The 25,725-nt window shown below is 50.2% G+C and overlaps 10 protein-coding genes across 10 annotated transcripts, besides 52 other annotated features; all 10 read left to right on the plus strand.

Moving 5' to 3' along the window:
• On the plus strand, nt 1-677 carry Tc00.1047053508387.10 (hypothetical protein, conserved; the record flags this gene model as incomplete). Its single annotated transcript, XM_811442.1, has 1 exon — nt 1-677. A coding segment is annotated over one exon (677 nt), but the record flags the coding sequence as incomplete, so codon positions are not given.
• Nucleotides 1-24,404: a sequence feature (heterozygous, Esmeraldo-like haplotype).
• Nucleotides 859-883: a microsatellite.
• Nucleotides 988-1,048: a microsatellite.
• Nucleotides 1,176-2,099, plus strand: Tc00.1047053508387.20 (methylthioadenosine phosphorylase, putative; the record flags this gene model as incomplete). The annotated part of the gene is made up of 1 exon (XM_811443.1): nt 1,176-2,099. The coding sequence occupies one exon, from the start codon at nt 1,176-1,178 to the stop codon at nt 2,097-2,099; it is 924 nt and encodes a 307-aa protein (XP_816536.1).
• Nucleotides 2,152-2,222: a sequence feature (GA-rich).
• Nucleotides 2,270-2,304: a sequence feature (AT_rich).
• Nucleotides 2,353-2,376: a microsatellite.
• Nucleotides 2,444-2,480: a sequence feature (T-rich).
• Nucleotides 2,482-2,504: a microsatellite.
• Nucleotides 2,562-2,590: a sequence feature (AT_rich).
• Nucleotides 2,614-2,643: a microsatellite.
• On the plus strand, nt 2,892-4,673 carry Tc00.1047053508387.30 (hypothetical protein, conserved; the record flags this gene model as incomplete). Its single annotated transcript, XM_811444.1, has 1 exon — nt 2,892-4,673. One exon carries the CDS (start codon nt 2,892-2,894, stop codon nt 4,671-4,673), a length of 1,782 nt encoding a protein of 593 aa, XP_816537.1.
• Nucleotides 2,988-3,030: a microsatellite.
• Nucleotides 3,057-3,093: a microsatellite.
• Nucleotides 3,742-3,775: a microsatellite.
• Nucleotides 4,749-4,774: a microsatellite.
• Nucleotides 4,842-4,868: a microsatellite.
• Nucleotides 4,874-4,929: a sequence feature (GA-rich).
• Nucleotides 5,582-5,601: a microsatellite.
• Nucleotides 5,602-5,640: a microsatellite.
• Nucleotides 5,695-5,731: a microsatellite.
• Nucleotides 5,816-5,850: a microsatellite.
• Nucleotides 5,864-5,891: a microsatellite.
• Nucleotides 5,937-5,963: a sequence feature (AT_rich).
• Nucleotides 6,049-6,117: a microsatellite.
• Nucleotides 6,146-6,182: a microsatellite.
• Nucleotides 6,242-6,300: a microsatellite.
• Nucleotides 6,525-6,995, plus strand: Tc00.1047053508387.40 (hypothetical protein, conserved; the record flags this gene model as incomplete). Its single annotated transcript, XM_811445.1, has 1 exon — nt 6,525-6,995. One exon carries the CDS (start codon nt 6,525-6,527, stop codon nt 6,993-6,995), a length of 471 nt encoding a protein of 156 aa, XP_816538.1.
• Nucleotides 7,049-7,086: a microsatellite.
• Nucleotides 7,242-7,269: a microsatellite.
• Nucleotides 7,381-10,671, plus strand: Tc00.1047053508387.50 (hypothetical protein, conserved; the record flags this gene model as incomplete). Its single annotated transcript, XM_811446.1, has 1 exon — nt 7,381-10,671. The coding sequence occupies one exon, from the start codon at nt 7,381-7,383 to the stop codon at nt 10,669-10,671; it is 3,291 nt and encodes a 1,096-aa protein (XP_816539.1).
• On the plus strand, nt 11,056-11,778 carry Tc00.1047053508387.60 (hypothetical protein, conserved; the record flags this gene model as incomplete). Its single annotated transcript, XM_811447.1, has 1 exon — nt 11,056-11,778. One exon carries the CDS (start codon nt 11,056-11,058, stop codon nt 11,776-11,778), a length of 723 nt encoding a protein of 240 aa, XP_816540.1.
• Nucleotides 11,170-11,212: a microsatellite.
• Nucleotides 11,976-12,009: a microsatellite.
• Nucleotides 12,148-12,169: a microsatellite.
• Nucleotides 12,291-12,369: a sequence feature (A-rich).
• Tc00.1047053508387.70 (hypothetical protein, conserved) lies at nt 12,524-17,929 on the plus strand (the record flags this gene model as incomplete). Its single annotated transcript, XM_811448.1, has 1 exon — nt 12,524-17,929. One exon carries the CDS (start codon nt 12,524-12,526, stop codon nt 17,927-17,929), a length of 5,406 nt encoding a protein of 1,801 aa, XP_816541.1.
• Nucleotides 12,547-12,583: a microsatellite.
• Nucleotides 14,750-14,801: a microsatellite.
• Nucleotides 17,950-17,981: a microsatellite.
• Nucleotides 18,134-18,164: a microsatellite.
• Nucleotides 18,376-18,423: a microsatellite.
• Nucleotides 18,638-20,098, plus strand: Tc00.1047053508387.80 (hypothetical protein, conserved; the record flags this gene model as incomplete). The annotated part of the gene is made up of 1 exon (XM_811449.1): nt 18,638-20,098. The coding sequence occupies one exon, from the start codon at nt 18,638-18,640 to the stop codon at nt 20,096-20,098; it is 1,461 nt and encodes a 486-aa protein (XP_816542.1).
• Nucleotides 20,005-20,043: a microsatellite.
• Nucleotides 20,340-20,382: a sequence feature (GA-rich).
• Nucleotides 20,624-20,655: a microsatellite.
• Nucleotides 20,967-21,003: a sequence feature (AT_rich).
• Nucleotides 21,170-21,274: a sequence feature (T-rich).
• Nucleotides 21,496-21,518: a microsatellite.
• Nucleotides 21,613-21,645: a microsatellite.
• Nucleotides 21,899-23,668, plus strand: Tc00.1047053508387.90 (paraflagellar rod protein, putative; the record flags this gene model as incomplete). The annotated part of the gene is made up of 1 exon (XM_811450.1): nt 21,899-23,668. The coding sequence occupies one exon, from the start codon at nt 21,899-21,901 to the stop codon at nt 23,666-23,668; it is 1,770 nt and encodes a 589-aa protein (XP_816543.1).
• Nucleotides 21,927-21,963: a microsatellite.
• Nucleotides 22,104-22,129: a microsatellite.
• Nucleotides 23,718-23,737: a microsatellite.
• Nucleotides 23,739-23,770: a microsatellite.
• Nucleotides 23,897-23,923: a microsatellite.
• Nucleotides 23,973-24,022: a microsatellite.
• On the plus strand, nt 24,279-25,592 carry Tc00.1047053508387.100 (ubiquitin-conjugating enzyme, putative; the record flags this gene model as incomplete). Its single annotated transcript, XM_811451.1, has 1 exon — nt 24,279-25,592. One exon carries the CDS (start codon nt 24,279-24,281, stop codon nt 25,590-25,592), a length of 1,314 nt encoding a protein of 437 aa, XP_816544.1.
• Nucleotides 24,405-24,886: a sequence feature (haploid, non-Esmeraldo-like haplotype).
• Nucleotides 24,887-25,725: part of a sequence feature (areas merged during assembly that could not be assigned to a particular haplotype. This can correspond to areas where the two haplotypes were merged or to regions with more than two copies in the genome that were merged during assembly.) that runs on past the window's edge.
• Nucleotides 25,292-25,337: a microsatellite.

The following is a 25,725-nucleotide window of genomic DNA, read 5'->3' on the forward strand; positions in this document are numbered from 1 at the left end:
GGCTGCAACTGGAGTCCCTTGTACAGATGTTATGGACGCTGCAGCGTAAGCAGGCGGCTCACGCGGGGGGCTCGCTTCAAGTCACAAACCACCTCGCCGCCACGGGGACCGATGTGGACATTCTAACACGACTTGCGTGGGATGCGCATGCCACTCCGCTGCAGAAGCAGGCATGCGTGGGTGCGGTGTGCGCCATTTGCGCCTCCTTCAAGAGCTCCGAGGCTACCCACGTGGCGGCACGCTTTGCGTTGGGCATGCTTCAAGTGGATGGTGCCTTGCAGACCGCCACCGCCGCCGCTTTGTCATCACCACCACCACTGGCGGCAAAGGGTGAAGCGACAGACGTGCGTCGACGGTGGATGGCGAATATCACTGCAACCGATGCAGAGTGGCGTGTGCGCTGTGAGGCCTCGAACCACATAATGGACCTCTTTTTAGATGAGACGCACGATGACGCCGTGTACATCCCACTTCATGTGCATGTGGCCCTGAAATCGTTTTTGGGACCCTTTCAGTCATATTTGAAGCGGCGGCAGCAATTGGTGCGAGAGGCGCAGCGGAACCATCGTATCACCCTTCCGGAAATTGATGACGCCGCACACTGGCGTGAGGTCGCCGAGAACCTCTCCGCCTTTCTGGAATACAAGACGCAGCACATTGGACGTGACCGATTATGAGAGGAGCGTCCCGGTAGGCACGATGGATAATGAATGGTTGCTTGCCGAACGGTAAAGTGTGACTGTAATGAACGGCACAAGAAGTTAATTTAGGATGAATGAATGAATGAATGGTGAAATGCACACATTGAAACCCGAAATGTTGCGTGTTGAGAGAGGAATGGAGAAGAAAATGAAACGTACACACACGCACACACACACACACATTGGGAAAGAGGCACAAGGAAGATTTGCTCTTGAAAGGGAAAATAAAAAAATGAAGATTGGAAAAGATGAGGAAGAGGCAGCGGGATGCATGCTTCTGCGCCGCTTTTTTTTTTTTTTTTTTTTTTTTCTTATTTTTCTTATTTTTCCTTTTCTTTTTTCTTTTTAAATTCCTTCTGCTTGGATGTTGTGTTTGTCTGTGGAAGGTTTCTCTACATCTGTGCTTGCCATTTATTGACAAGAAACGAAAAAAAAGGAAAACAAAGAAGAAGTCGTTTCAACGTATTTCGCGCCATGTCCCACTGCTGCAATCCACACGGAAGCCCTGTGCTCGTTGGGGTTTTTGGCGGTTCTGGTGTCTATCAACTGCACAACCTGAATGAAGTGAAGTATTACGCCATTGAAACCCCTTTTGGGCGTCCCAGTGGCGATATCTGCGTGGCTAAAGTCGGAGGCGTTGACTGTGCCTTCCTACCCCGTCACGGTGTTGGTCACGTACTGAACCCGTCGGAGGTGAACTACCGCGCCAATGTGTATGCAATGAAGTTGCTTGGGGTGCGCTACCTCATCGCCATTAACGCCGTGGGCTCACTGGACAGCAACTACCAGCCGGGCGACCTTGTGCTGGTGGACCAAATCATTGACCGCACGACAGGACGCAAATCGACGTTCTTTGAGGACGGCATCGTTGCCCACTGTGACTTTGCCTTTCCGACATCGGCGGCCTTCCGCAAACTCGCACGGGACGCCGTGCACCGCACATTTCCCGGTCTTGCGGCAGGGACGGAAGGGTGGCGGCTGCATGAACAGGGCACAAGTGTGACGATGGAGGGGCCGCAGTTCAGCACAAAGGCAGAGTCGCTTATGAACAAGCAGCTGGGCGGCCACCTCATTGGGATGACAACCGCAACAGAGGCAAAGCTTGCACGGGAGGCGGAGATGGCGTATCTTGTTATTGCCATGGTAACGGACATGGATGCCTGGAGCGATGCCCCGCATGTCACTGAGGCGAATGTGAGGAAGACGCTCGAGCAGAACGTTGACAAATCGCGGACTTGCACACTGGAAGTCATCTCTGCATTGGGCAAGGATTTCTTTGCTGATCCCGCGCACAGTCTACTAAGTCACGCCATCACCACCTCCCCATCGGCCATATCAAAAGAAGTGCGTGAGCGGCTTGCGGTGCTCCTGGCGTCGTGCCCGCATCTCGCCCCATGATTGGAAAGTAAATCAGAATGTCCGTGTGCCACATAATTCTCTCTGTATGTGCAGAGAAAAAAGAAAAGAAAAGAAGAGAGAGAGAGAGATAGGCATTGAGAGGGAAAGAGGAGAGGAGGAGGGTATTTATGTATGCATAGAACCATGATATCGACGGCTACAACAGTCACATATTATATCATTATCATATATATTTATTTATTATGTTGGGCTGATTTTTGCGTGGGGATTCATCCTATTTGTTTATAGGTATATATAATATAATATAATATAATATGCATGTAAATAAATATGGGTTGGTCTGACACGTATTATGGTTTAAATGAATTGGAGGGATACAAGCGTTTCTTCTTTATTTCTTCTTTTTTTTTTTTTGTTTTTCTTATTATTATTATTATTATTATTTCCCACTCCAAAAGGTGGGATTGGGTTATGAAAGGCACGGGGTACGAAGAAACGAAGAAATAATAAATAAATAAATTTAAAAAAAAGGAGACGGAAGTATTTATGATCCTTTTTTTTTTTTTTTTTTTTTTCTTTTTTTAATCTTATGAATGCAAAGTGCTGTTTGTTTATTTGTGTGTGTGTGTGTACCGCAGTGTTGTTGACATTATGACATGTCCGCCACTCTCCCCTTCCCTGCATGCATCTTTCCCATTCTCTTTCCTTTGTATGTATATGTATGTATCATCCGTGCATGGAGCGGCAAGCACCAAAAAGTAGGGCCAATAGAGAGAGCGAAGAAGAGGAAGAGGGATATCTATATCCATACATATATATACACAATTTGGCATGCCAACAGCGACGGATTTTGTTCAGGACTATGCAGCGAAACGGGCGGCTCAAATGGAGCGTGCGAGGAGGATTCGTGAGGAACGTCAGCAGTTTCAGCAGCAACAACAGCCGATGCAGCAGCAGCAGCAGCAGCAGCCGTCGATGGCGCTTTCTTACAGCGCTAACAGCAACAGCAACAGCAACAGCAACAACAACAGCAGCGGGAGTGGTCTCTTGGCGACTACAACGAATTTAACTCCAGCGGCACGTAGTCGCCGCATTGCGAATGTAGTGGAGGAGGATTTTAAGCGTGCCACCAAAGCAGGTATCATCACCCCTGACCAGGCGCGGCAACTATGGGCCATGCTATCGGATCAGATTGTGCAGGTGGAGAACCCTGGGACTAGCACGCTGACAAGTAGTAGTTACAATGTACAAATTGGTACGCCCATAACGCAGGAATTGTCGACGCGGACGAGAAGATTTGGAAACAGCATTTCGCTGGATTCTTTACGCGCCTCCATTGCGCAGTTTAAGGAGAAACAACAACGAGAACAAGAACAACAACAGTCCCAGCTGCAGGACGTGGCGGGGAGAGTTGGTGGAAATGTTGGTAGGGCGAGGGCCAGCAATAACACGAATGAGGCGTATGAACTTGCAACCCGTGTGTTTGCACCACCACCGGCCAGTGCAGTTGCGGGAACTGCCGGAGCGGCCATATCGCGTCCCGCCCGCAGAGAACTTCGTGCCGGGAGTATTGAGCATGGAACCCGGCAAGTGGAGCCAGCGGAGGATCCAGCGGGCGGAGAAGAAATGAATAACTGGGGGCTTCGGCGGTATGAATCCCCGCGGAAAGGCTGGCGTTCTAAGCAGCAGCAGCAGCAGCAGCAAGAACAGCAACATGCAAAGAAGCCGGAATGGAACTTCGATGTGGATGTAGGGAAAAATGACAAGGATGATTTTCCGGAAACAGCGCCACTGAGGCGTCCGTCATCCCGGCAGCAGCGCGGCACAGGTGGAGGCATCGCTGTGGGCACACCAAGCCGTGTCAACCCGCCCATGCAGTTTGACGATATACCCGTTGGGGATGTGACGTCCACAATGGGTGGAGAAGCATCCTTGCGACCGCGACAACAACAGCAACAACAGCTGCAGTCTGTTATCTCCAAGGTGGGAATAAACAAAAATAAGATGAGCAATATTCCCGCCCGTCCGTCGGTACGCAGCAACATCTCCCTAGATGATGTTGTCGTTGGTGGTAGTGAGAGGGGGAAAACCGATACGCTTGTGGCGCCGCCACCGACAAATGAACCGTTAATGCCATGTGGATTGTGCGGTCGCAGCTTCCGTGCGTCCATTCTTGCACGCCACGAGAGTGCCTGCTCAAATTTACAGAAGAAGCGACGTGTCTTCGACACGAAGGAGCAACGACTGGAAGGCATTGAGGGTATTCGTGAGGTGACCGCACCTAGCAACAGTGTCTCTCAAAAAGGTGGAAAGAAGCATCCAGTGGCGGTTGCAAATACAAATTCAGGCAAACCGCCCAAGTGGAAGATACAACATGAACAATTTCAGGCCGCAATGCGTGCAATGCGGCAAGTGAATGTGAATGCACCAAGCGGTGGTGGTGGTGGAAAACAGTCCATGCCAGCGTCACAGCCCATGCCAGAGGCATATGATGATCGTGTCCCATGTCCGCATTGTGGTAGGAAGTTTGCTGAGCTCACGGCGCAGCGGCATATACCTAAATGCATGACAACCATCGCGAGGCCAAAAGGAATTCGTCCAACACGCCGCTGATTGGAAATGATCTCCCTTTTTGTTTAGTTATTCACGTGTGTCTGCGACCCCCTCCCCTTTTTTTTTTTTTTTTTTTCTCTCTCTCTCTCTCTCTCTTTCTCCAAATGTATTTCTCTTTTACTCTCACCATGTACTTTGTGTGTGTATTTGTTTCTCTCTCTCTCTCTCTATATATATATATATATACATGTACATGGCAGAGAAAGGAAGGAAGAAAGAAATAGAGGGAAGAGGGAGAGAGAAAGAAAGAAAGAAAAAGGGGGGAATAATAATTATAATAGTAATAAATTGTGGACACCAAAGAAAGAAATGAATTAAAAAGAAAAAAAAAAGGGGGTGTGGAGGGGGATGGTGCTGCTGCTGATATGTTGCGATGGGAGTGGTGAATGTACATGAGAAGGGGGGGAAGGGAAGGGGAAGGAGAAATGGAATGAACATTATACAATGCGCAATCCCCTTTCCTCCTCCCTCCCCGTACACGAGAGAAAAGAGCCGGAGGGATTTGTACGTCCATGCGACGAGAGACGGACAAGTGAAGAGAATAAATATATATGTGAGGTGCTCTGTTTTTTTGTTTTGTTTTGTTTTTTCGGGTTTGCCGCTCTTTTTGATGCCTCCCTTTTTTTTTCCCCCCCACCCGTCTCCTTTCCCTTCATATTGCCATCATTTTGTTTTAGTTTTTTTTTGTGTGTATGTTTTGAAGAAGCAGAGGAGGAACGGAGAGGGGAGATGGGGTGGGTGGGGAAGACATGTCTTCTTGTGAAGTGGGGCCAAATGAGTTATTACCGCCGTTGTTTTTTTTTTTTTTTTTCTGTGCGTGTGTGTTTGTGTGTGTTTTTGCTGAGTTTCTTCCTTCTCGATTACTCTCATGTTGTTTTTTTTGATGTTATGTTCCCTTTCATACTCCCCCATCCATCCATCCATCCATGCAGGCATGCATGCAGGCAGGCAGGCATGCAGGCAGGCATTGAGCTATTTACCCATTCATATACATACACCCATTGACAATGTGGAGCTAAGAGAGAGGGAGGGATAAGGAAAGGAAAGGAAAGGAAAGGGGGGAGGTTTATGAATGGGAATAGAAGAAAAAGAAAAAAAAAGAAAAACATTGCGACTGGGCATGTGCGCACGAAACGTCAATGAAAGAAAAGAAAAGAAAAAAAAAAAGAGAAATGAAGTGATATTTATTAGTTGTTGTTGTTGTTGTTGTTGTTTTTGGTTTTGTATTCATCATTGCTAGTAACCCAACCTTCATTTTTTTCCATATATTTATATATAAATATAAATATACACGCACAAACTAAAGACGCATTATTAAATGGAATTTTTTTTTTTCTATATAAGTTTATTGATCTATTAGATACATACATATATATGTGTGTATTTGTGTGTATGTATGGCTTGTGCGTGTCGTGCGTGTGTGCGTCTGTGTGTGTGTGTGTGTCGGTCTTACATTTTAGTGTAGCAAATAAAGAGAAAAGAGAGAGAGAGAGAGAGAGAGAGAGAGAGGTTGATTTGTTGGTAAATTACTTTTTATTCTTCTTTTTCCCCGAGTGTTGTCCTGTAGGTATACATATATGCATGTATATATGTATATATGAGGATGTATGTACATGTATATATATATTTTTTTTTTCTTACCGCTTGTTACCATTATTGATGTTGATCTCTGTTCAGTTTTTTTTTTCTTTTTTTGTTTTGTTTTGCCGCACAAGTCACCATTCCACTGCACGTGGTGTCTGCACATCTGTAAAGAAAAAAAGAGAAGCGTGAGGGTTGCCGTGGGGGTGTTTGTGTGGGAATCCGTCGGTTTTTGTTTGTGCTTTTTTGAGGGGGTGGGAGGGGGAAGGGATGTTGCGACGTACCGCCACGACGCTTCGTTATCGCACGGCCTGGCGAGAGTTGCTGCACCCGCTTCCAGTGCGGGCGCGAAGGGCGGAATGGATGAAGCGTGACACGGTTGAGCAGAACGAGGCATTGCTGCGGCGGCCGTATTACACGCTCAAGTCCTACGTGCTTCCGCCAGTGGTGGGGAAGCAACCTACCACAGACACGCGACGCCCCGGCGTCTACTCCTCCTCTTCGGATAGCGTGCAGGATGTGTTGTGTCAACCGCGGCGTGCAACATCACCGGAGCGACTACAGGAATTGAGGGAACAGCTGCAGTTCCCAGGCACAGTTGGACCCATGCCGGAGATCATGTCTGCAACGGGACGACCGGCGGAAAGTTACACGGAGGCGTACGGGGCGAGACTGCGTCCACGCTACCCAGAGAGTTGGGAAACCGTGCCGCCGCATCAACCTTCACGAGGCATGTTGTGAGACATGGCATCGGCATTCTTTTTTTTTTTTTTTGTCTTGGTGTGTCTGGTCCTTATATATATATATATATATATATATATATATATATATAGTTATTTTTTTTTACCACACGTTTTCCGGGTTTATTTGTGTGAATTATGATGGGTAACTTCATTCCATTGGTTTGGTTTATTCTTTACACGCCATTCTGTTTTTTTGTTTTTGTTTTTTGTTGTCGTTGTTGCCTCTCCCGTGTGATGCCACAATTGTGTGTGTGTGTGTGTGTCTGTGTGTGAAGTCAAGTCGAAGAAGAAGGGCCATTTGTTTAGAAGCACATAGTAAAAAAAAAAAAAGAAAAAAAAGTGTGTGTGTTTGGGGGGGGGTGGGCGTTTCTGGAGTTGTCGTCATGGCACTTTCCCTCCGGGATGTAGTGGAACGTCCTTTTGAAGCCGAGGCGATGGAAATTCTTATGGACGAGTACAACAAGTGGTGCATTGGGCGCCTGGACGACGGGGAAGATGACAGCGGAGATGATGAGGAGGAGCGGAACAACAACAACGGTGTCGGTAATGGCGTTGGTGATGAAATGTACTACGGGCTGCCAAAAGTAGCGGGTGCCTTCAACGTACGGGCGTTGAGTCGGGTGGAGTTTCCACGCACGTGGATCGTGCCGTTGGGAACGATCCCAGCCTCTTGCTACGCCAACGCGGCGGTGAATGGGGGCTCGGACATGTCTCTCATGGTAGATTACAGTCAAACACGCGGGGTTGTGCGGGTGCGTTGCGAGCTGCTAAAGCCGACAGGCGATGGCGGTTTGTCTCAGAAAGTGTTGGCTGTTTGGCCAAATGAGCGGCGTAGACGAAGTTCTTATCCCTCGCATCATCCCTATCAACAGAAGGAGCAGTCGGAACTTTATTGGCCTGCCTTTGTTACACGTGTCATTGGCGTCTTTGAGGACCCGCTGCTGGACGGGTCGCCCGCCAGTCTCGCTGAACTTCAGATCTACGAGGACTTTGACGACGTCCTCATCCGGGCGCTACGATCGCCCATGCGGGTGTGCGTCGATGTGACGTTTTGCATTGATGAAATAAGTGAAGCGCGGCGGCTCACCATCGCCCCGGCCGTACGTTACCCTCCCGTCGGTGCCAGCACGGCGTACGACCCTGAGATTGCACGGGTATCTGAGCAGGTGTGTGCCATGATGAAAGAAGAACAGAGACAAGATGCGATGGTAGACAATGAGGCACAATGTCCACTGCTTGTTCCTGAGGTCATGCCGCAGGTTGTGTCGATTCGTAACTACTCGCACGCGGCAGTGGCGGGAAAGGGACGACGGGTGCATAGCCCCATGCAGAATGCCGCTGACACCGCCAATGACCGGTCATCTGGGGTAGTCTCAGCAATAACAACAAGATCCTCCTCCTTAGCAAATATCTCACGCAAACAATCGGTTGCCACGGCGATGTCGGCAGTAGATGAACATGCGGCATCGCATAGTGAAAAAGGTATTGTGAATGTGTGTGAGTTACGACAAGGATGCGGTCCCTCGCCGCAACACACCGGCAGGGCAACTGCTGTATCAAAGCGTCGCGCCAGTTGTAGCATAACGAATGGCACAGGTTTTGCTAGCGCTTCTGGAGTATCCAAGGCCAAGCTTAACCGCAACACACTTTCACACGCTCCCATTGCAGTGGTGGATATGCTGGCGGGTCCTATTTGTCAGACAGGGCAGTTTGTGTTTCTGCGGCCGTCAGCGCAGCTTGTGATGATGGCTCAGCGAGCGGCCGTGGAGGAAATCTACGTCATTTGGCAAAGACTGCGACAGGCACTTTTTGAGCCTCTTTATGCGGAAGAAATTGTCTTGCCGTCCCTTCGTGACGAATCGGTGAAGGAGGCTACAGAGCCAACCTTGTGTCTACCAGATCCCGAAACTTACGTGAGCCCATATGTGCAAGAAGACCACGAGAAGACGGAAGGCGGGATGCCACTGCCTCTTCCTAAGCTATCACATGAGCCGACATACGCGGAGTTGACGCTGCGACTCCCCATCTTACAAGGTCATTTGAATTGTTGGACCCGGGAGATGCAATGTCAACGGGAGCAGCGGCAGTCAAATATACTGCCCTGCTTTGAGCGTGGCATGATTGAGTTCACCAAACGAGAAGAGAATGGGCGAAAGTCGGCGAGGTGTGAGGTTTCTCCTTCCTTGTTTCGGACTCATGACCCAGATGGTGATATGGGAACGGCGAGTACACGGAACACATCGTACTGCTCAGTACCGGGGGAGGGCGGGACCGACGCAGGCTCCGTTGGGGGTCCTTCACGGACGCCAAACGGCATTTGCGACGTGAGCGTCAGTCTCATGTCAACGACACCGGGACGCAGTGGTTTGTGGTGCGGCAACAGTCACCTGACGCCGATGGGGATGGAGGAGTGGGGGATAATGTCACCCACGAAAGAACCGCTTCGATTTCCGCAATCCGGTATCCGACGAAACTCGCAGCAACAAAAAACTCCACCTTCCCTCTTATTTACGGTTCCGTCGCCTGTTGCACGACAAACCCCAAAAGCGTTGTTAAGGGAGCGAGTGGGCGAGAAGAAAAGCTACGAACTTGTGGCTGGAGCAGTAGACAGTAAAAGCCATGAAGGAATAGTAGGAGAGGGCTCTACGAAAAGTCAATGCAGTCCGACATGGAACGTCGGTAGCGAGAGGAGTTCATCGAAGCGGGAATATAATGACAAGGAGCGGTTGGCCTTCAGGCATAATGGTGGAGAATGGCTACGGGAGCTGAAACAGGAAGAGCAGTGGCACATGTCATCCCATAGCAGAACTGGTTCTGTAAAGACGGTAGAAACGGCCAGCAATGATGCTGGTAGGATGTCAAACACGCATCTGCATAATTCCCCTAACAACAGGGATGCATTTCATCATCACGTCGAGGGACGGGTGTCGGTGCCATCAGAGCCACGGGAAGATGCATCGGGGTTATCACAATCACGGCAGTTGGATTGGAATGCTGAGGACGCTACACATGGAGCTGTCTCACGTGCGTTTGATCCCAAGCCTGCAGCCGAGCAACGGTCAGCACCGAAGTCCTCTAGACAGAGAAATCACACACCCAATTTGCCGTTTCATGCATTAGATTTTTTTCAGTTACTTCATGGCAAAAAAGGCAAGGGAGATGTTGAGAATGGCCTTGAGGAACCGAAGGGGATTTATATGAGGGAGAAAACAGGAGCCACAGCGAGGAAGCCGAAGATGCCCACTTCGATGATGTCATTGGATTTTTCCGCGAATTCCTTGTTGCATTCTCGTGGATCCGTGCGTCCTGGTCTTGAATCCATCGCGGTGCGCCAAGAGTGCCGTCGCCTGGATGCATCGGAGCTCCCTCGCGAGGGCCTCGGTGAAACGAGAGGCCACAGTCAGAACCGAAGCCATTCGACGTCACACATCCGCAGTGAAGCGCTGAGTAGAACTCGATCCCCCATCAAGAATACCTCCATGTCTCAACGCTACACACTTGTGTCGTGGCGCGATGCGTCCGGGGTCGAGATCAACTTGGACGACGCATTTCTCCTTCCATCCGCCGTGGCGGCCGAAGCCCATGCAAAGTTAGGCCCACGGCCCACGTTTCACGTCGATCTACGACCGGAGCGGGGAAAGACGAAACAAGAAAATATTTTGCGAAGAATATAAATAACAACAAAAAGAGTAGAAGTATTGGTATAAATATTAATATATGACTTGGAAAACAATTGGAACCATGCGATGTACACGCAAGCCCTCCTTCCGCAGTTACTCGGATGACGAGGAGGAAGAGTAGAAACTGAGGTTGGTCATGTGTGTATTTACCAATGCAATGTGTAAAAGAGTGGCCAAAGGGATTCTTTTTTGGATGAGTTGTATTTCCTTGACGGCTCTCCAGTGAGAGGGGGACTTCTCTGTCATTCTCTTTCTTTCTCCCTCTGTCCTTTTTTTTTTTTTTCTAAAAGCAACAGGAAAGGGCAGAGTAGGAGGAGAAGTTTTTCTTATAAATATATATTATTTTCTTGTTGGCTTAAGTGTGCTTGTGTGTGGTGAATGAAGCGCATGTATCGTCATGTTTCGTCGTATGCCCCGGGTGGGGTCCTCGCAACGATGCGTCGACCGTGCCGTAGCAGTGTCTTTTCCTTGACTACCGGTAGTCCTGACGCAGGTGGTGGGGCGGTGGTGGTGATGGAGTTGGCCGCGGTGATGGCTGCATCCAGTGCCGCGTACACGCAGCGACGTGGATTTCGTAAGGAGTTGTTTGAAGGGCCTCTTGACATCAAACCTGGCGAGCGCAGGGCGCGGAAAGGTCCGCCGGTAGCGCACAGCCTACCTGTGTACAAAACTGCTCACAAACTTAACAATAGTGTACGATGGAAGAACGCGAACTTAATTACAAATGTGGCAGGCGGAAAAGACTACCGTCTACGCGAGACTCAGGGCGAGGGGACGTTTGACGAGTCCGGTATGTACCGCGACTGGCTGTACGGCGACGAACGGCGGTATGCAAACTACATTGGCGTCGCACTCGGCTGTCTGAGCATTGGGCTGTTCCTGTACACGATGCGGGTCATGGGCGCGGAGACGTGGGATATTCCCGCCCCCGTACTGGCGTCCCAGCGCAAGAAGACAGCTGCCGCCAAGGCGGCATCGGAAGGAGCAGCGACGGCGGGAAATGAAAAGGGAGCAGAAGGCCGTAGTGGTGATGACGCAGCTCAAGTGCCAGATGCACTCGCCATGTTGAAGAAACCGGTGATTGTGTCAAAGGCGGCGTAAGTGGACGAACCCCTCATTTCTCCCCATAGTCCCCGCATACAAATGCATTTAATTTGAGAGGTGCCGTGTGGGGAGGGAGGGAGGGAGGGGAAGGGGCGACCAATGGAAGGGCCTTGCCCTGGTGTTTGTCTATTTTTATGGTCTTTTGTTTTCTGTGCGCGTATGTGTGTACGTTTGTTTTGTTTTTTTTCTTTTTTGAGGAGAGGAGAGGAGAGGGGAGGGGGGAAGGGGTTTGTAGTTGGTCACTCAGTCGGTCTGCGGGGTGAGTGCGTATGTATGTGTGTGGGGAGGGACAACAAACGCCCGCGGGATGCCGAGACGACATTGGACATATTACAACAGCGGCTTTTCACAGGCTTGCTTGGCTTCTTATTTATTTATTTATTTATTTCTACTTATTGTTGTCAGCCGCATTTCGCCATGTCTCTTGTATGCATGCATGCATCTTCTCTTGCACCCACCTCTTGCACTTCTTTCCACATTTCTCTCTTTTATATAAATTTCTTTGCCGCAAAAAAAAAAAGGGAAAAGAACGAAGTAGAAACAAAAGGAATAGAAAAGAAGAAGAAGAAGAAAAAAAAAAAAAAAGAAGGGAGGAGAATTTGTCTTGCATTCACGTGCTCACATCACAAAATACGAACGCTGACAAATTTCACCACCTCACATCCGCTCTTATTTGGCGAAGGGAGGGTAACGACAGGGCCACGGTTGAGTAAGGGTAAGAAAAGAAGGCAAGGAGGGGACGATGACGACACGAACCGCCCCACAGGCGGCGGCGGCGGCGGCGGTGGCAGCAGCAGCAGCGCCGCGTCATCCACCGGCGAACACAGATTTGATTTATCACCAAACAATCATCCCAACGCAGAAAATTACACACTGCGTTGTTGGCACCTTTACCCTTCCTGGTGCCACGGACTTTGTGGTGGTACGACATGACACCCTTGAGCTTTGGACGCTGCATGTGGACCGCAATGTGGCGGAGTGTATCCACAGCACACGCCTCTTTGCGAATATTTATCAAATTGCCACGGTGCCAACCATCGCTGCCGCCGGGCGTTCTTCTGCGGGTCACGGCGGGAGCGGCTCCGCTGGCATTCTTGACACGCCGTCCAGTGACAGTGTGGCGATGCAGCGACTCGCCGTGACATCCGAAACGGGGTGTCTCGTGTTGCTGCGTTACGATCTCGACGAGATCCCCGTGCCGGCGCGACTCGCGCAAGACCCAACCAGCAGCAATCCAAAGCAGGACGACAACGACGAGGATGAAGCAACAAGAATGCGAAACACGTCGATGATAACATCTCTGCGTGGGAAGTTTGTTCGTGTGAGTGAGGTGGTTCTTGGCCGCAGTGGGGCGCGGTTGACGGTACCGAGTGCACGCCTTGCTGTGGACCCGCTGGGGAGGGCCGTGTTTGTTTCAGCGTTGATGCGGTTAAAAGTACTCGTACCGCTTCGCAAGCATGAGGAATACTACGCCCAACGCGGTCGCAGAGGGAGTGGCGGTTCACTTCAGGAAGGGGCAGAGGAGGAGCTGCTCATGTTGCCGCCACGTGGTGCAGAAGCGGGGCCTGAGGGTGCCGTCATGTCCACAAAACGACGGCCTGCTATACGGGACCTTATGTCTTTTGGCTCCCCGGTTGAGGCACATCGCCAGACAATCATTTTCTTTATGTGTGCCTTGGATGGTGCGACGGAAAATGCCACGTTTGCAACACTTGAGCAGGAAATACCTGAGGCGGAAACATTGCCGTCCTCCGCAGATGGTTCTGGAAATGCGGCGGCCACTTCGAATGTGGGAGCTGGTCAGGCATTCTTGCGTGTCAATTCCAGCACGAGGCAGACTTCCCATGGGAAGAGCGGCAGCAGCAGTAGTCGATCGAAGCAACTGGTGGTATATGCCTTCCTGGCTGGCCTGCAGCAGGTGCAGCGTACACATCTCGTCTCCGTCCCTGCGACGGCGCACCGTCTCATTGCGGTTCCCGCCGCCCCATTTGGCCCCGGTGGGGTCATTGTCTGCACGGACGCAGAACTCATATGGTACGATTTACTACCTCAGCTCCATGGCGGCGGTATCCTTGGCAACAGCATGTCCAGTTCCGCCCCGCCTCTGCAAACACCGTTGTTGTCTTCCGGCCTCTCCTCCGTTTCGCTTTTCAAAACGGCCGTGCCTTTTCCACGACGTAATGACTTCCGTGAACAGCTGTATGACCCAATGATTATTTCCCACGCCATGACGTGTGTGCGGAATGATTTCTTTATGTTGCTGCAGGATGACCAGGGTGATGTTTTCCGCATTAGTCTTACAATTATGGATGTGCAGCGCTCCTATGATGCGCTGCGGATGCAGCAGCAGCAGCGACGTATCGGTCCTCCCACGGGTTCGGTCCCACCTGTCTCCGTACCATCTCCACTGACCGTGACTTACTTTGATACAATACCACCGACGACGGTCATGGTGCTCTTCCGTCGTGGCTTTGTTTTTGCTGCGAGTGAGTCCTCCCCGACGCATGGGCTGTACAAGATTGTGAAGGATGGCTACCGCTCAGATGAGGAGTACATCCTATCAAGGATGCGGATGGTCGACCAACGGCATGACAGCCGCCGTCACGAGGATGGGTATGATGAGGAGACAAAAGGCATCATCCTGCCAACTCCTCTGAATTCGAATCTTCCTTCCAATCCTTCCGCTGCGGCGGTGACGGAGGAAGAGGAGGAAGAAGGGACGGGTGTCCCACGCGGAGGGATGATGCTGCCGCCCTCATTGCCCAAAGCGGGGGGGGCCGCAGTACTTCTCCCACCACCATCGTCACTGCCGAAGACGCCACAACAACAAAAAGGCCGTGTTGTTCCACTTTTTATTCCGCATCCGTCACTGCGGCACATGGTACTGCTTGAAACGTACCCGAGCACACCCGCGATTACATCCTTCCTTGTGACGATTCCACAAGGCGAGCAGGATGTTGAAATTCATCAAGAACGACAACAACAACAACAACAACAACAACAACAACAACAACAACAACCTCATGTTCAGATTGACGCATTGGTGGGACGCGGCTCCGATAGTGTGTTGTTCCATGCTCGCTATGGGTATGCAGCGAGGCTGGAAAGCTCCTTTACGTTACCGGCAGTGTTCTTCCATCTGATCCCGTTGATCTCGGCAACGGCGATGCAGCAGCGGTGGCGTGAAATGCAGATGGAGACAAAAAAGACAAAGAACGGTGGAAGATACCGATCCACTGCCAAGAACTCCTCTCGCCTTGCGAGCAGTGAATTATGGGACGATAAATTACTTCTTTCAACACGGCAAGGCACCACCGTGCTTTCGCTCGCACTGACAGGACACGTTGAGCCCGATACACTCTCGGGATTTGTCACATCTGAGCACACCATTGCGGCAGGAACTCTGCACTACGGTGTGGGATATGTTCAAATCACGCCGAGTTGTATTGTCGTGCTTCCGTATCGTACGGAACAGCAACAGGGCGCTATGGGAACGAGGCCCATGGCGGAGAGTGCCACGTGGATGCATCCCCATGGCAAGCGTATTCTTGCCGCTGCGGTTTCTGGAAACACCATCGTGGTTTCTTTTGCCCAAGGAGGCGGTATTTCCAGCTTTGACATGGGAATAAGTGGGACACGACTACAACAACTGGAGGCAATTCCGTCCTTTCCTCATGCCCCCGCCATATCACTTCTACGAGATCCAGATGTTGAATCCAAACAGTTTAACGCTTCGTTGCATCCTTCTTTAGCAACATCTTCGGTGGCGATGTTAGCGGCCATTGCCACCGCAAGTCATGAGGTGTACATTGTGAATCCCAAAAAGTTGCGGGAACCATTGGAAACCATTCACTGCACCGCGGATGATAATAACGGCGGCATTCCACCAGCGATTGTATCGGTTCTTTTAACATATCTTGGAAGAACCGGTGGGGTACGACGTCTCTTCTGTTTTATTGGCCACATTGATGGGACGGTGACACGCTGTGAGTTGGATGCGGCAACATATGGAGTAATGGACCGGGCCGTGTTAACGTGCGGTAGTGCGCCATGCCAGATGATTGCTGGCGATGGTGAACGTGCATGCTATGTATTGTGTGGGGAATTTAACTGGCGTTGTGATGTCCGTGATGGCTTGCCCAAGACCGTGCCTTGGCGCTTCCCATCGCCGCAAGTGATGTACGCGTCATTCCGTCGGCCACCTACTTTCAATGCGAGTTCGACGGGGTCAGCCACAACGGAGGTGGAGATGCCAACGGGGGCGCGGGAAGAGTTGGTACTTGGCGTCGCGGGCAATACATTGTCCCTTTTTGCCGCGCAGCAGAGTGGTGGAACGAGCACGGCAGAAACGTCGTTGGAGTACAGTTTTGGCCACACACCCCTTTCCGTGGCAGGGCGGCGGCTTCTTCAGCATCCAACACGGGCGGAGTATTTGATTGTTATCGGCACAGAACATCGTGGATACGGTGTTGCTGCGTTAAGACGGGCGTCTGCGGCGGCGGTGGCAGCGGCAGCGGAGCAACAGCGCCGCACTCAAAGTAACAACATGTCGGACGCCGCGGATGATGCCAAGAACGATACGAATAACAATAAGAATAGTAATATGAATTCTGCTAGCAGTGGAGTTGGGATTGCACTGGACAAACCTCAGCGTTCGTTGAACCACCCGGATCATTACGTCAGCACGCTACAACTGTACAACAAGCGAACAGACCGACTAGATCCGCCCTTGTACTTTCAAGAGCGTGAGGCTGTACTCTCCGCCGCAGTTGGGAGCTTTGTGAAGGACTTTGGGAAGGAGCCGGTGGTGGTGGCAGGCTGTGCGGAGCAATACACGCATGGAAGTGGCTGCGGTGTTGGCCCCTCATGGACCCAAGGCCGCCTTCGCGCGTTTCGCTTTGTTGTGAGTCAACCAGCAGCAGCAGGAGGAGGAGGAAGCGGTACCGCCTCCACACTGCGCCTTGAGCAGCTACATGACACACTTATTGCCGCAGCAGAAACAAGCGCTGAAGGTTTGGCAGGAGGAACACTCGCTGCGTCGTACCGGGCGGCGCCACTCCTGGATTATCCCTCGGCGCTGCACATTTGTCCAGAGGTAGGCCTCTTGTTTGTTGGCCTGGGGCCGGAGAACGGACTGCAGGTATACGCGTGGGGGCAACGTCGCTTCTTGCGCAAGCGGCGGCTTCCAAAAGTGCCGAGTCGCATCACCGCCATCGAGACCGTCTTTGTTTCGCCACCCGGCGCTGCATCCGCTACCACAGCCACGTATGCGCCCGATCTCTTTCGCTGTGGACCAAATAGCGGGAACATTGCGCGAGAAAAACGTCTTCTTATCGTGTGTGGCACACTCGATCAATCGGTCTTTATTGCGACGGTGCAGCCGGGCAGTGGCGCAGGCGGTTCGATGTCTTTCCTGATGCTCGTGGCACGCGATGCCGTCCCCCGCAGCGTGACAAGTGTCGTGTGCCTCGATGAACGCACCATTGCCGTGGCAGACCGCTTTGGGAGCGTTGCTTTCTTGCGTCTACCGCAGAACGCACGACTTGGATTTGCGGAGCCGCTGCATCAAATGAGTGACGCCGAGCTTCTGGAGGCTGAGCGTTATGCAGCCCATGAACAAGTCCTGCAGGAGATTGCCGTGCACCACACCGGGCAACTTGTCACGGCATTACGTGTCCATGACTACGATCCGAGTGGTGGCGCAGATCCATCGCTTGCGCTCCGTATACTTTTTTACGCTACGTCCCTCGGCACCGTCGGTGCGTACACACCATTTGTGCGAGAGGAGGACGCCGTATTTGCGGCGCATCTGCAGCCGCTCGTTGCCGCACACATACGCTGCCCGCTGCAGGAAGGCAGTGGGCACCTCCCATACAATGCCGCTGGTCGCATGACCGCCACAGCCGCGGCAGCCGTGTCTCCGACTCCCGTCCACAACGTGGTGGAGGGCGACCAGGCGCAACTCTTGTTGCATGCATCCACATCTCTCTTTTCGACCGAATCAAAGACTGAAGTGGAGGCTGAGCTCGCACGACAGGAACGCGTCGAAGCGGCGCAGCGAAAAATTCTTGGACTCCCGCCACGCACATGGCCGGTACTTGCGGAGCTTGTCGCGAAGCACCGCGCCCTTGTCACCCTTCCGCCGTAAGGGAAACAGACGACATCAGTTTTTGTTTTGTTTTGTTTTTTTTGTTGTTGTTGTTCTTATTTTTCTCTTTCCTCCCTTCATTCCCTCTTCTTCTTCACCCCCTCCTCTCCATTTAATTATTGCGCCTATTTAAACCAACGAGTCATGGAAGAAGAGGGGAAGAAATACGAAGTCACACAACAAAGAAACACACACACACACACGAAAGAAAAAAAAAAAAAAAAAAAAAGAGAAATGGACAAATTGTGATTTACACACATTTATTATTTATTAATATCCGTGTACCTATATACCTGCGTGTGTGTATGTATGTTTATCTGTGGGGAGAGAGGGAGAGGAGACATCAGTGGAACGAATCCACCAAAAGGAATGAAAGAACAAAAAAAAAAAAGGGAAACAAAACACATGAAGGAAGAAATGAAAGAAGAGGACGTCATGATGATTGGTTATATATATATTTTTTTTTATATTTATTGATTGATTTATTTATTTATACTAAGAGAAAAAAGAAAATATGAATAAAATAATCAGCTGTGTGCAATATATATATATATATATGCACTTATCTCTTTCCATGTCAAATTTATTTCTTTTTCTTTTTCTCTTTCTCTCTTTTTCTCTGTATGTATGTGTGTGGTTAGATTTATTTATAGTTGGTTGCGTGTTTGTGTGTTGGGACTGTTGCGGGGGAGGGAGGGGAGGGAGTAGATGCTTGTCCCATCTCTTCACACACCCGTACCACCGTCGATGCTGTTATTGTATGCCGTCTCTTTTGCACTTGTGTTGGCGTACAGCACACCTGTTGGGGACATGACGGTGCGGCATGTAATTCCATTACAACAGTTCCAGCGCCCGAATTCAAATTTAGATATGAATAACGTATTGAAGGGCGTATCAGAGACAAGAAGCAGTGGATCTGGTAAGGGTGGGAATAATAACAACAATCATAATGGGATGGGGACGGATAAGGGATCTAATACACATGGTGGCAAGAGGGGGGTGGAGGGGGTAGAGGAAAAAGCAAGACAGTTTGTGTGGCGGCAGCGTGTACGTGCGATGCGGCATGCCGATTACATGCGAATTGAGACGCTGCATTTTTTGAAACTCCTCTCAACGTCCATTCCACGGCTACGACTCGTATGGCGGGGAGAAGACTACTGTGCATGGGAAGGAATAACATGCATGGCGCTTCGTTATCCAATAGACACGCTTATTGACATGCCGCGCATTCTTGCCAAGTCGCAGAAGGAAGGTGCCGGTGGGTCGGTTGGAGGGATAAAGAAGGGCAGCGACGGGGTCCGACTCTTGCGGAACATAGATGATGATCCGGTTTTTACACTTGTGGGGGTGCAGCTGCGGGGCATGAACCTCTTTGGTATTCTGCGGGGGCTGCGTCCTATTGACGCGTCACAACACGTCTCGCCGCTTTTGTCCTCTGCGGCGGCCACAGCAATAATGGAAAAGCGGTACAGTCGAGCACGACGTGAGGAATATCGGCAACGGCTGACGATTACATCCCCACGTGAGCCACAGTACTGGCCCTGGGAGGCCTCTGACATGCAACTACATGCTAAAAAAATGAACAGAACGTACGAAATGGTTCGATACACGGTTCGGCGTATATTGAGGCGCCTGGAGCTGCGTGGGGAACGGGCAAATCACCCGGACTTGCAGGGATTTGCACTCTTTACAGGGCACGTTGTCTCCGCCACGAATGGAGGGAATAGTGTTGGTGGTGGTAGCAGCCCTACGTTTCATGCAACGTCCTCCCCCATGACATCGTCCTTGTCGTCGTTATCGTCCTCTTCTTCCTCCTATTCATCTGCATCATCCGCGCAGCAATTGTTGTACGGCACTGGAGGCAATTCAAGGGTCTTTCATGAAACGTTTCTACCGCAGTTGACACGTCAGGACATTGCAAAGACGGTTTTTGGGGAAATTGAACCGAGGCTTGTCGGTGTTACACGCTTTGATATCTCGCATAACCCCGGTATATCCGTGGCAGAAAATTTACACTGGACATTTCCATACATGCAGACATTTAATACCTTTGGCACGACGGTACAGCCGGCTGTTAATAATAATAATAATAATAATAATAATAATAATAATAACAGGGTGAGGAAAGAAATGAAAGGTGAAAAGTGTCTGTGGAAGAGAAGAGAATAAAGACGAATTTAAAAAAAAAAGAAAAGAAAAGGGCGAGGAGGGGGGAACCTGTTGGGAAGAATAAGACACAAATGGGGTAGAATGATGCAATGCATACATAAACATTAAACCTACATATATATATATATATGGCTTGATAGATGTTTACACAGAGCTCTTGACATGGATGACTCAGTTGGGAATTCTAGTGGGATTTTGTGCGAGGAGAGTATGCCACATACACGCGTGTATGTGGCGTACGGGAAAAAGGAAAGAAAGAAAGAAAGGAGGGAGTGAGGGAAGAATTCCTAGTCCGTCTACTGCCTTTTTTTTATACTTAGTAGACAGTTTTCACATTGGAAAGGAGGATATGATGGTAAACGGGCTTGACTTGGCTGTTTTTGCCCTTCTTTTCTTTTTGTTTCTTCCTTCTTCCTCCCCAATGCATTTACGTCCGTGTGACTCCGACACATCATGTCACCAATCGCAATGGGGGGAAAGGAGGGAAGGAGGGTCTCATGCACTTGTGTGTTTGTGCCTCCTTTTTTGTTGTTGTTGTCGTAGTTGTTATTGTTATTTTATCCCATCCTGCATACATAAACACATACTCATATATATATATATATGAGTGTGTGCATGTGTGTAAACTGCTGGTGATTTTAGAGTGATTTCAATGGTATTGTCATTATTCTTTTTACCAGTGGTGGTGGTGGTGATATTAGCGCTGTAGAGGCGTCCACTCCCCTCCCCTCCTTACATGTGTGTGTTTGTTTTTTTTTTTACTTTTTGGTGTTTTTTGCGGTGAGGAGGGGAAGGGGGGTGAGAGAAGTTCACTTGTGTCTGCATGCATCAACTGGCCACAGTTGCATCCGGCTCCATATGCATGCTGTTTTATAATTATTTATTTTTTTTTTTTACTTTTTTTTGGGGGGGGAGGGAAGGAGGGGGTTGTTTTGTTTATTTGGCTGCCAATAATTCCCGTTTCTGTGTGCACATTCTTTTTGTTGTTTGTTTGTTTTTTTACGGATGTGGAGAAAAAAAGGAAAAGGAAAAAAGACAGGTGTGAGAACGAAGGCGCTGCTCTTTCCATCTTTTCTGTCTTGTTGCTGTTGTTGCATTTTTTTGTTTTTGTTTTTTCCCATCATCATCCTCGCTGTTTCTTTTATTTATTTATTTGGTTGTTGTTGTTGTTGTTTTGTGTGTGTTGGAGGGGGGTGGGGGGGGGAGTCGGTCTGTGCCGTCTCTCTCTTTCTCTCTGTGTGTGTGTGTCTCTTCCTGTCCTCCTGGATATGTGTGCTTCTTCCCTTATCGTTTGCCAACATGCATGCACATATGCACATATATATTGATATCTTTGGAAGGAGTCTGAGAGTGCGAGGGGGGAACGCAAGATAACAAAAGAAGACGTGTAGCGATAAAAAATAAAATAAAATAAAATAAATTATAGAAAAAAGAAAAAGGGGGCTGAGGAGGAAGAGGGGAGGGGTTTTGAATATGAATAACAACAGCAACGGCAAAAAGAGTGTCGGTGGTGGAGCAGCAGCGGTGGCGGCAGCAGCAGCAGCAGCTGTGATGATAACATCACCAGCGGCGGTGCCTGCGTGCTCGCAGGAGCGACTGGTGGCGGCGCAGAAGTGGTTTTTTCAGCGTGAGGCCGTGTTAGACACGTGTGCGGTGCCCGTAGGCGCCACAACTTCCGTTGAGGGCCGTCGACGCATGGCGCGTGACAGCGCCACACAAATTCTAAGCCTCCTGGAAGAACTTCAGGCAACAATTGGCCCTTTCGCGAATGGGGCAGCAGCGGCGGCATCCGTCGTGCCAATGAATAAAGCGGCGGGTGGGGTGAATCATAATAACAACAGCAATAAAAACACCAGCAACAACAATCACGCAGCGAGAGAGGCGGATGGACTTTGGATGAGTGCGCTGGTGGAGGGGAGCGGTAGTCTCTTTCGCTCCGAGTGCGGTTTGGAAGTGGAGGCACGTGAAATGCGGCTTCCTGACGGCCATACGATAACAGCGGCGACATCATCATCATCATCATCATCACCAACAGCAACAACAACGACAGTGTCATCGACCCCACCGTCTGCCGAAGCGGTGAGTCGACGACTTCAGCCCTTACAGCGCCTACTCGCGGGTATACAGGACGTGCGGCATTTACACCCGTATGGCAAGCTTCTCTCAAGTGCAGGTAAAGGGGATGCGTCAGCGGAGTCAATTTCAATGCTCATTAAAGGACTGCAGGATGCGGTAGAGGAGAGTCTGCGAACCATCGAACATGGCTATGCGACCTGCGCCTGCTCTGTAGACGATATTTCAGCGTGGGCGGAGTGGTCGCAGCCTCTTCTGCGGGTTCTTGGGGAAACACTACGGCGGGTCACGCTGGAGCATGTCATGGAAGAGCCACGGGAGCGTCTCCGCCGTGCTGCGTTCGACGTGAAGGAGAAACAACGGGAGCAGGAGGATGCCGTGACAGATGGAGACATGGTGCGCTCGGAGAATCTGTACTTTGAGAAGACCGCACTGCTTGAGGGAATGCGCCCCCTCTATGACCAACTCGAGCACGTCATTGAGACGTATAAAAAAGACGCGGCGGAGGAGCCGACACGGAAGGTGCGTGCGTTGGCCACCGAACTTGTCCCTCGTCTCGTCTCACCAAAGATTGCAAAGGAACAGAACCTTAAAAAACGCTGCGCCGCGGACATAGAGAGACTTGCGTCCAAGCGGGAGGAGATAAGGTCAGCGCGCAGTGCGCAGCGTGCGAACTTCTCTGTGCAAATGACCGAGTGGGAAAAGTTATTTGACTTGAACCGGCAGCAACAGGAGGCGTGTCTGCGGGCCATTGAGGAACTTGAGCAGCGTCTGCGCCACCTTGCAGAGGAGCGTACATTCCTCGTCGAGGATCGACTGGAGAAGATGTCCGAGGAGCGGCAGCGGGAGGAGGACGCGGCGACATTCATGCTGTTTGCAGAGCGGCAGGAGGAGGCCCTGCGGACGACGCTGCAGCACGTGGAGCAGAGCCTTCACTGCGCGCAGAGCATCAGTGATGCGGTGCAGTCGGGGTATAAGCACTTGAATCACCACCTCCACAACGCCATCCTGCAGACAGCCGAGACACAATTATTGAATGTACGCAAGGAGCGACTAGAGCACTTCCGCAGCCTCTACCTCACCCTGGGCGAGCTGCAGTTTAAGAAGGAACGACACGTGGAGGAACTGGACAAGCGGATTGAGTACTACCACGTCCAACAGGAACTTGCGATGGAAACATTTAACCCAAAGGCTAAGGAGTTCAGTAAGGCCAAGAAGGACCTATTGGAGGTGAAGGAGACAATGGAGCAGCAGTTACAACTTATCGCAAAAAAGGCAGCGCAGCAACTGGAGGATTTTAAACCAACGGAGAAGTTACTTTTGGCATCTGGGGTTCAATTCCGTCATCCGGTGGAGGAACTTGTGGAGATGAACGCCGTGCGGACGCAGAAACTACTGGAGTACCATTCGCTTATGTCAACCATGAGGAAGGATGACGATGAGAATAAAGAGGATGAGGATAGAAATATGGGCCAATCTCATTCACCGCCACGGTGAGAAGGAAGGGGATTCGTAACAAATGAAATTGAAAAAGATCAAGGGGAAAGTCGTCGTCGTCGTCGTCGTATGTGTACGTAAGTATGTGTGTGTGTGTGTGTGATTCTTTTAATTTCGCCCTTTCATGTTTTATTTGTTTTCTCTTTACACGTTTCTATCCCCTCCCCCTTTCTTACCCATCCTCAACCGATGCACGGATTCACAATCATGACGCATCCATTCACGGCTACACACACACACACACATACACACACATGAATGCATGCATCTGTGTATGTATTTGCACACAATTTATGTAATAGACATGTATATATAAATAAATAAATATATATAAATATATATATATTTATGTATGAGTTTTTTGTAGTTGTTTTTTGAAGTATTTTTAATGGTTCAGCGTTTATTGCCTGTATGATTTTTTTTTTTTTTTGTGTGTGTGTATTATTTCTACTTCATTTCATTTATTTCCCTCCCTCTCACATGCTCAGTCACTCAGTAAAGCACATGCATGCATGCACGGAGTGGGGGACAGAAATAACTCTTCAACGCTTTTCTTTGGTACTTCCATCACGTCTTCTTTCCTTCTCTCTTTCCCTGTGTATACGCACACATGCGTGTTTTCCTCTTTATTATGGCAAGTGTATATATATATATATATACATTTTTTACAGCAGCATCTATACACGCAGAAATGGCGGGGGCGGCGATTAGACGTCTCGCGAAGGAGAAGCAAAAATTGGATGAATCACGTGTACGTGACTTCTACGCCTGCCCGCTCAATGACATTTTTGAGTGGCACTTCACCCTCCAAGGGCCGCCCAACTCCCCGTACGAAGGGGGTCTCTACCATGGAGCCATCATGTTCCCTCGCAACTACCCCTTTTCTCCACCGGACATTATTTTCCTCACCAACAGCGGCCGTTTTGAGGTTGGGAAGAAGATCTGCTCCACCATCAGTAGTTATCATCCGGAGCTGTGGAAGCCGGTGTACGACATTGAGTTGGTTCTTGTGGCGCTGCGGTCATTTATGGCGCAGGAAGAGGAACTCGGTGTGGGGTCCCTTCAGAGACGGTACGTCACGTCGGAGGAAAAACGACACCTGGCGCGGGAGAGCCATCAATTTTCATGTCCCACATGTGGAATGACGAGTGCATGGGATGTGTGGAAGACGCAGATGGAGCAGTACCCGCCCGTCTCGTCGGAGGTGGAGGCGAATGTGCCGAAGTCGGCGGTTAAAACGCGAAAAAAAGAAGAAGACATCGCGCCACCAGCAGCGGCAACGGCAGTAGAAGTGGGAAAAGGGGAAGAAGCATCCATGACGGCAGCGACGGTGCATCAAGCAGCATCGAATACGCCGGCTGCCAATACCACCAACTCCGCCGCTCAGACAGCAGGACATGTGGGGGAGAAGGAGGAGGAGAGTCATGCATGTGGCGACCGTGTGGACCAGGATGTCGTTAAAGTAACACCCGCAGTGGCACCAGCAACGGTGATGAATAAAGCAAGTGGTGTGAGCTTTGGAGCAACCCGGGTGATGGCAGCGAAAAACGGGGAGGACGAAACCTCCACAACAGCCATGAAGTACGGAGATGCCGCGAAAAATGCCTCAGCGCACACGAGTGAAGCAACGGCGGCAACAACAGAGGGACAGCAGCAGCAGCAGCAGCAGGGAGAGGATGTAAATGGAGGATTGGACACGATGGGTAGTGGGTCTCTTAGTCATTCACCCAAAGCTTTAGGACAGGGACAAGGACAGGGTGAAGAGGCAGTCTCACTGGTTGGGTCCGCCCCTCCTGTATTTGTCCGTATCCAACTTGGAAGCTGGGTTCTTTTCCGTGTTCAGTTAAAACAAATTGACATTGCTATTGCTGCATGTTCTTTTATTTGCTTTGCTGTTATATTTAAGAAATGGTTATGGCCATAAAGTTCTTCTTAAGTGTGGGTAGGGAGATTCCATGGTTGTGCATTAGGGAAAAGTGAGGGAGTGAAAGAGAAAGTGACAAAGAGAGATTAGGAGGAGGGGTGAAATATATATGAGATGCATGTATATGCATGTC

Source organism: Trypanosoma cruzi, genomic scaffold (genome assembly GCF_000209065.1).
Source record: "Trypanosoma cruzi strain CL Brener 1047053516799 genomic scaffold, whole genome shotgun sequence".
NCBI lineage: Eukaryota > Euglenozoa > Kinetoplastea > Trypanosomatida > Trypanosomatidae > Trypanosoma > Trypanosoma cruzi.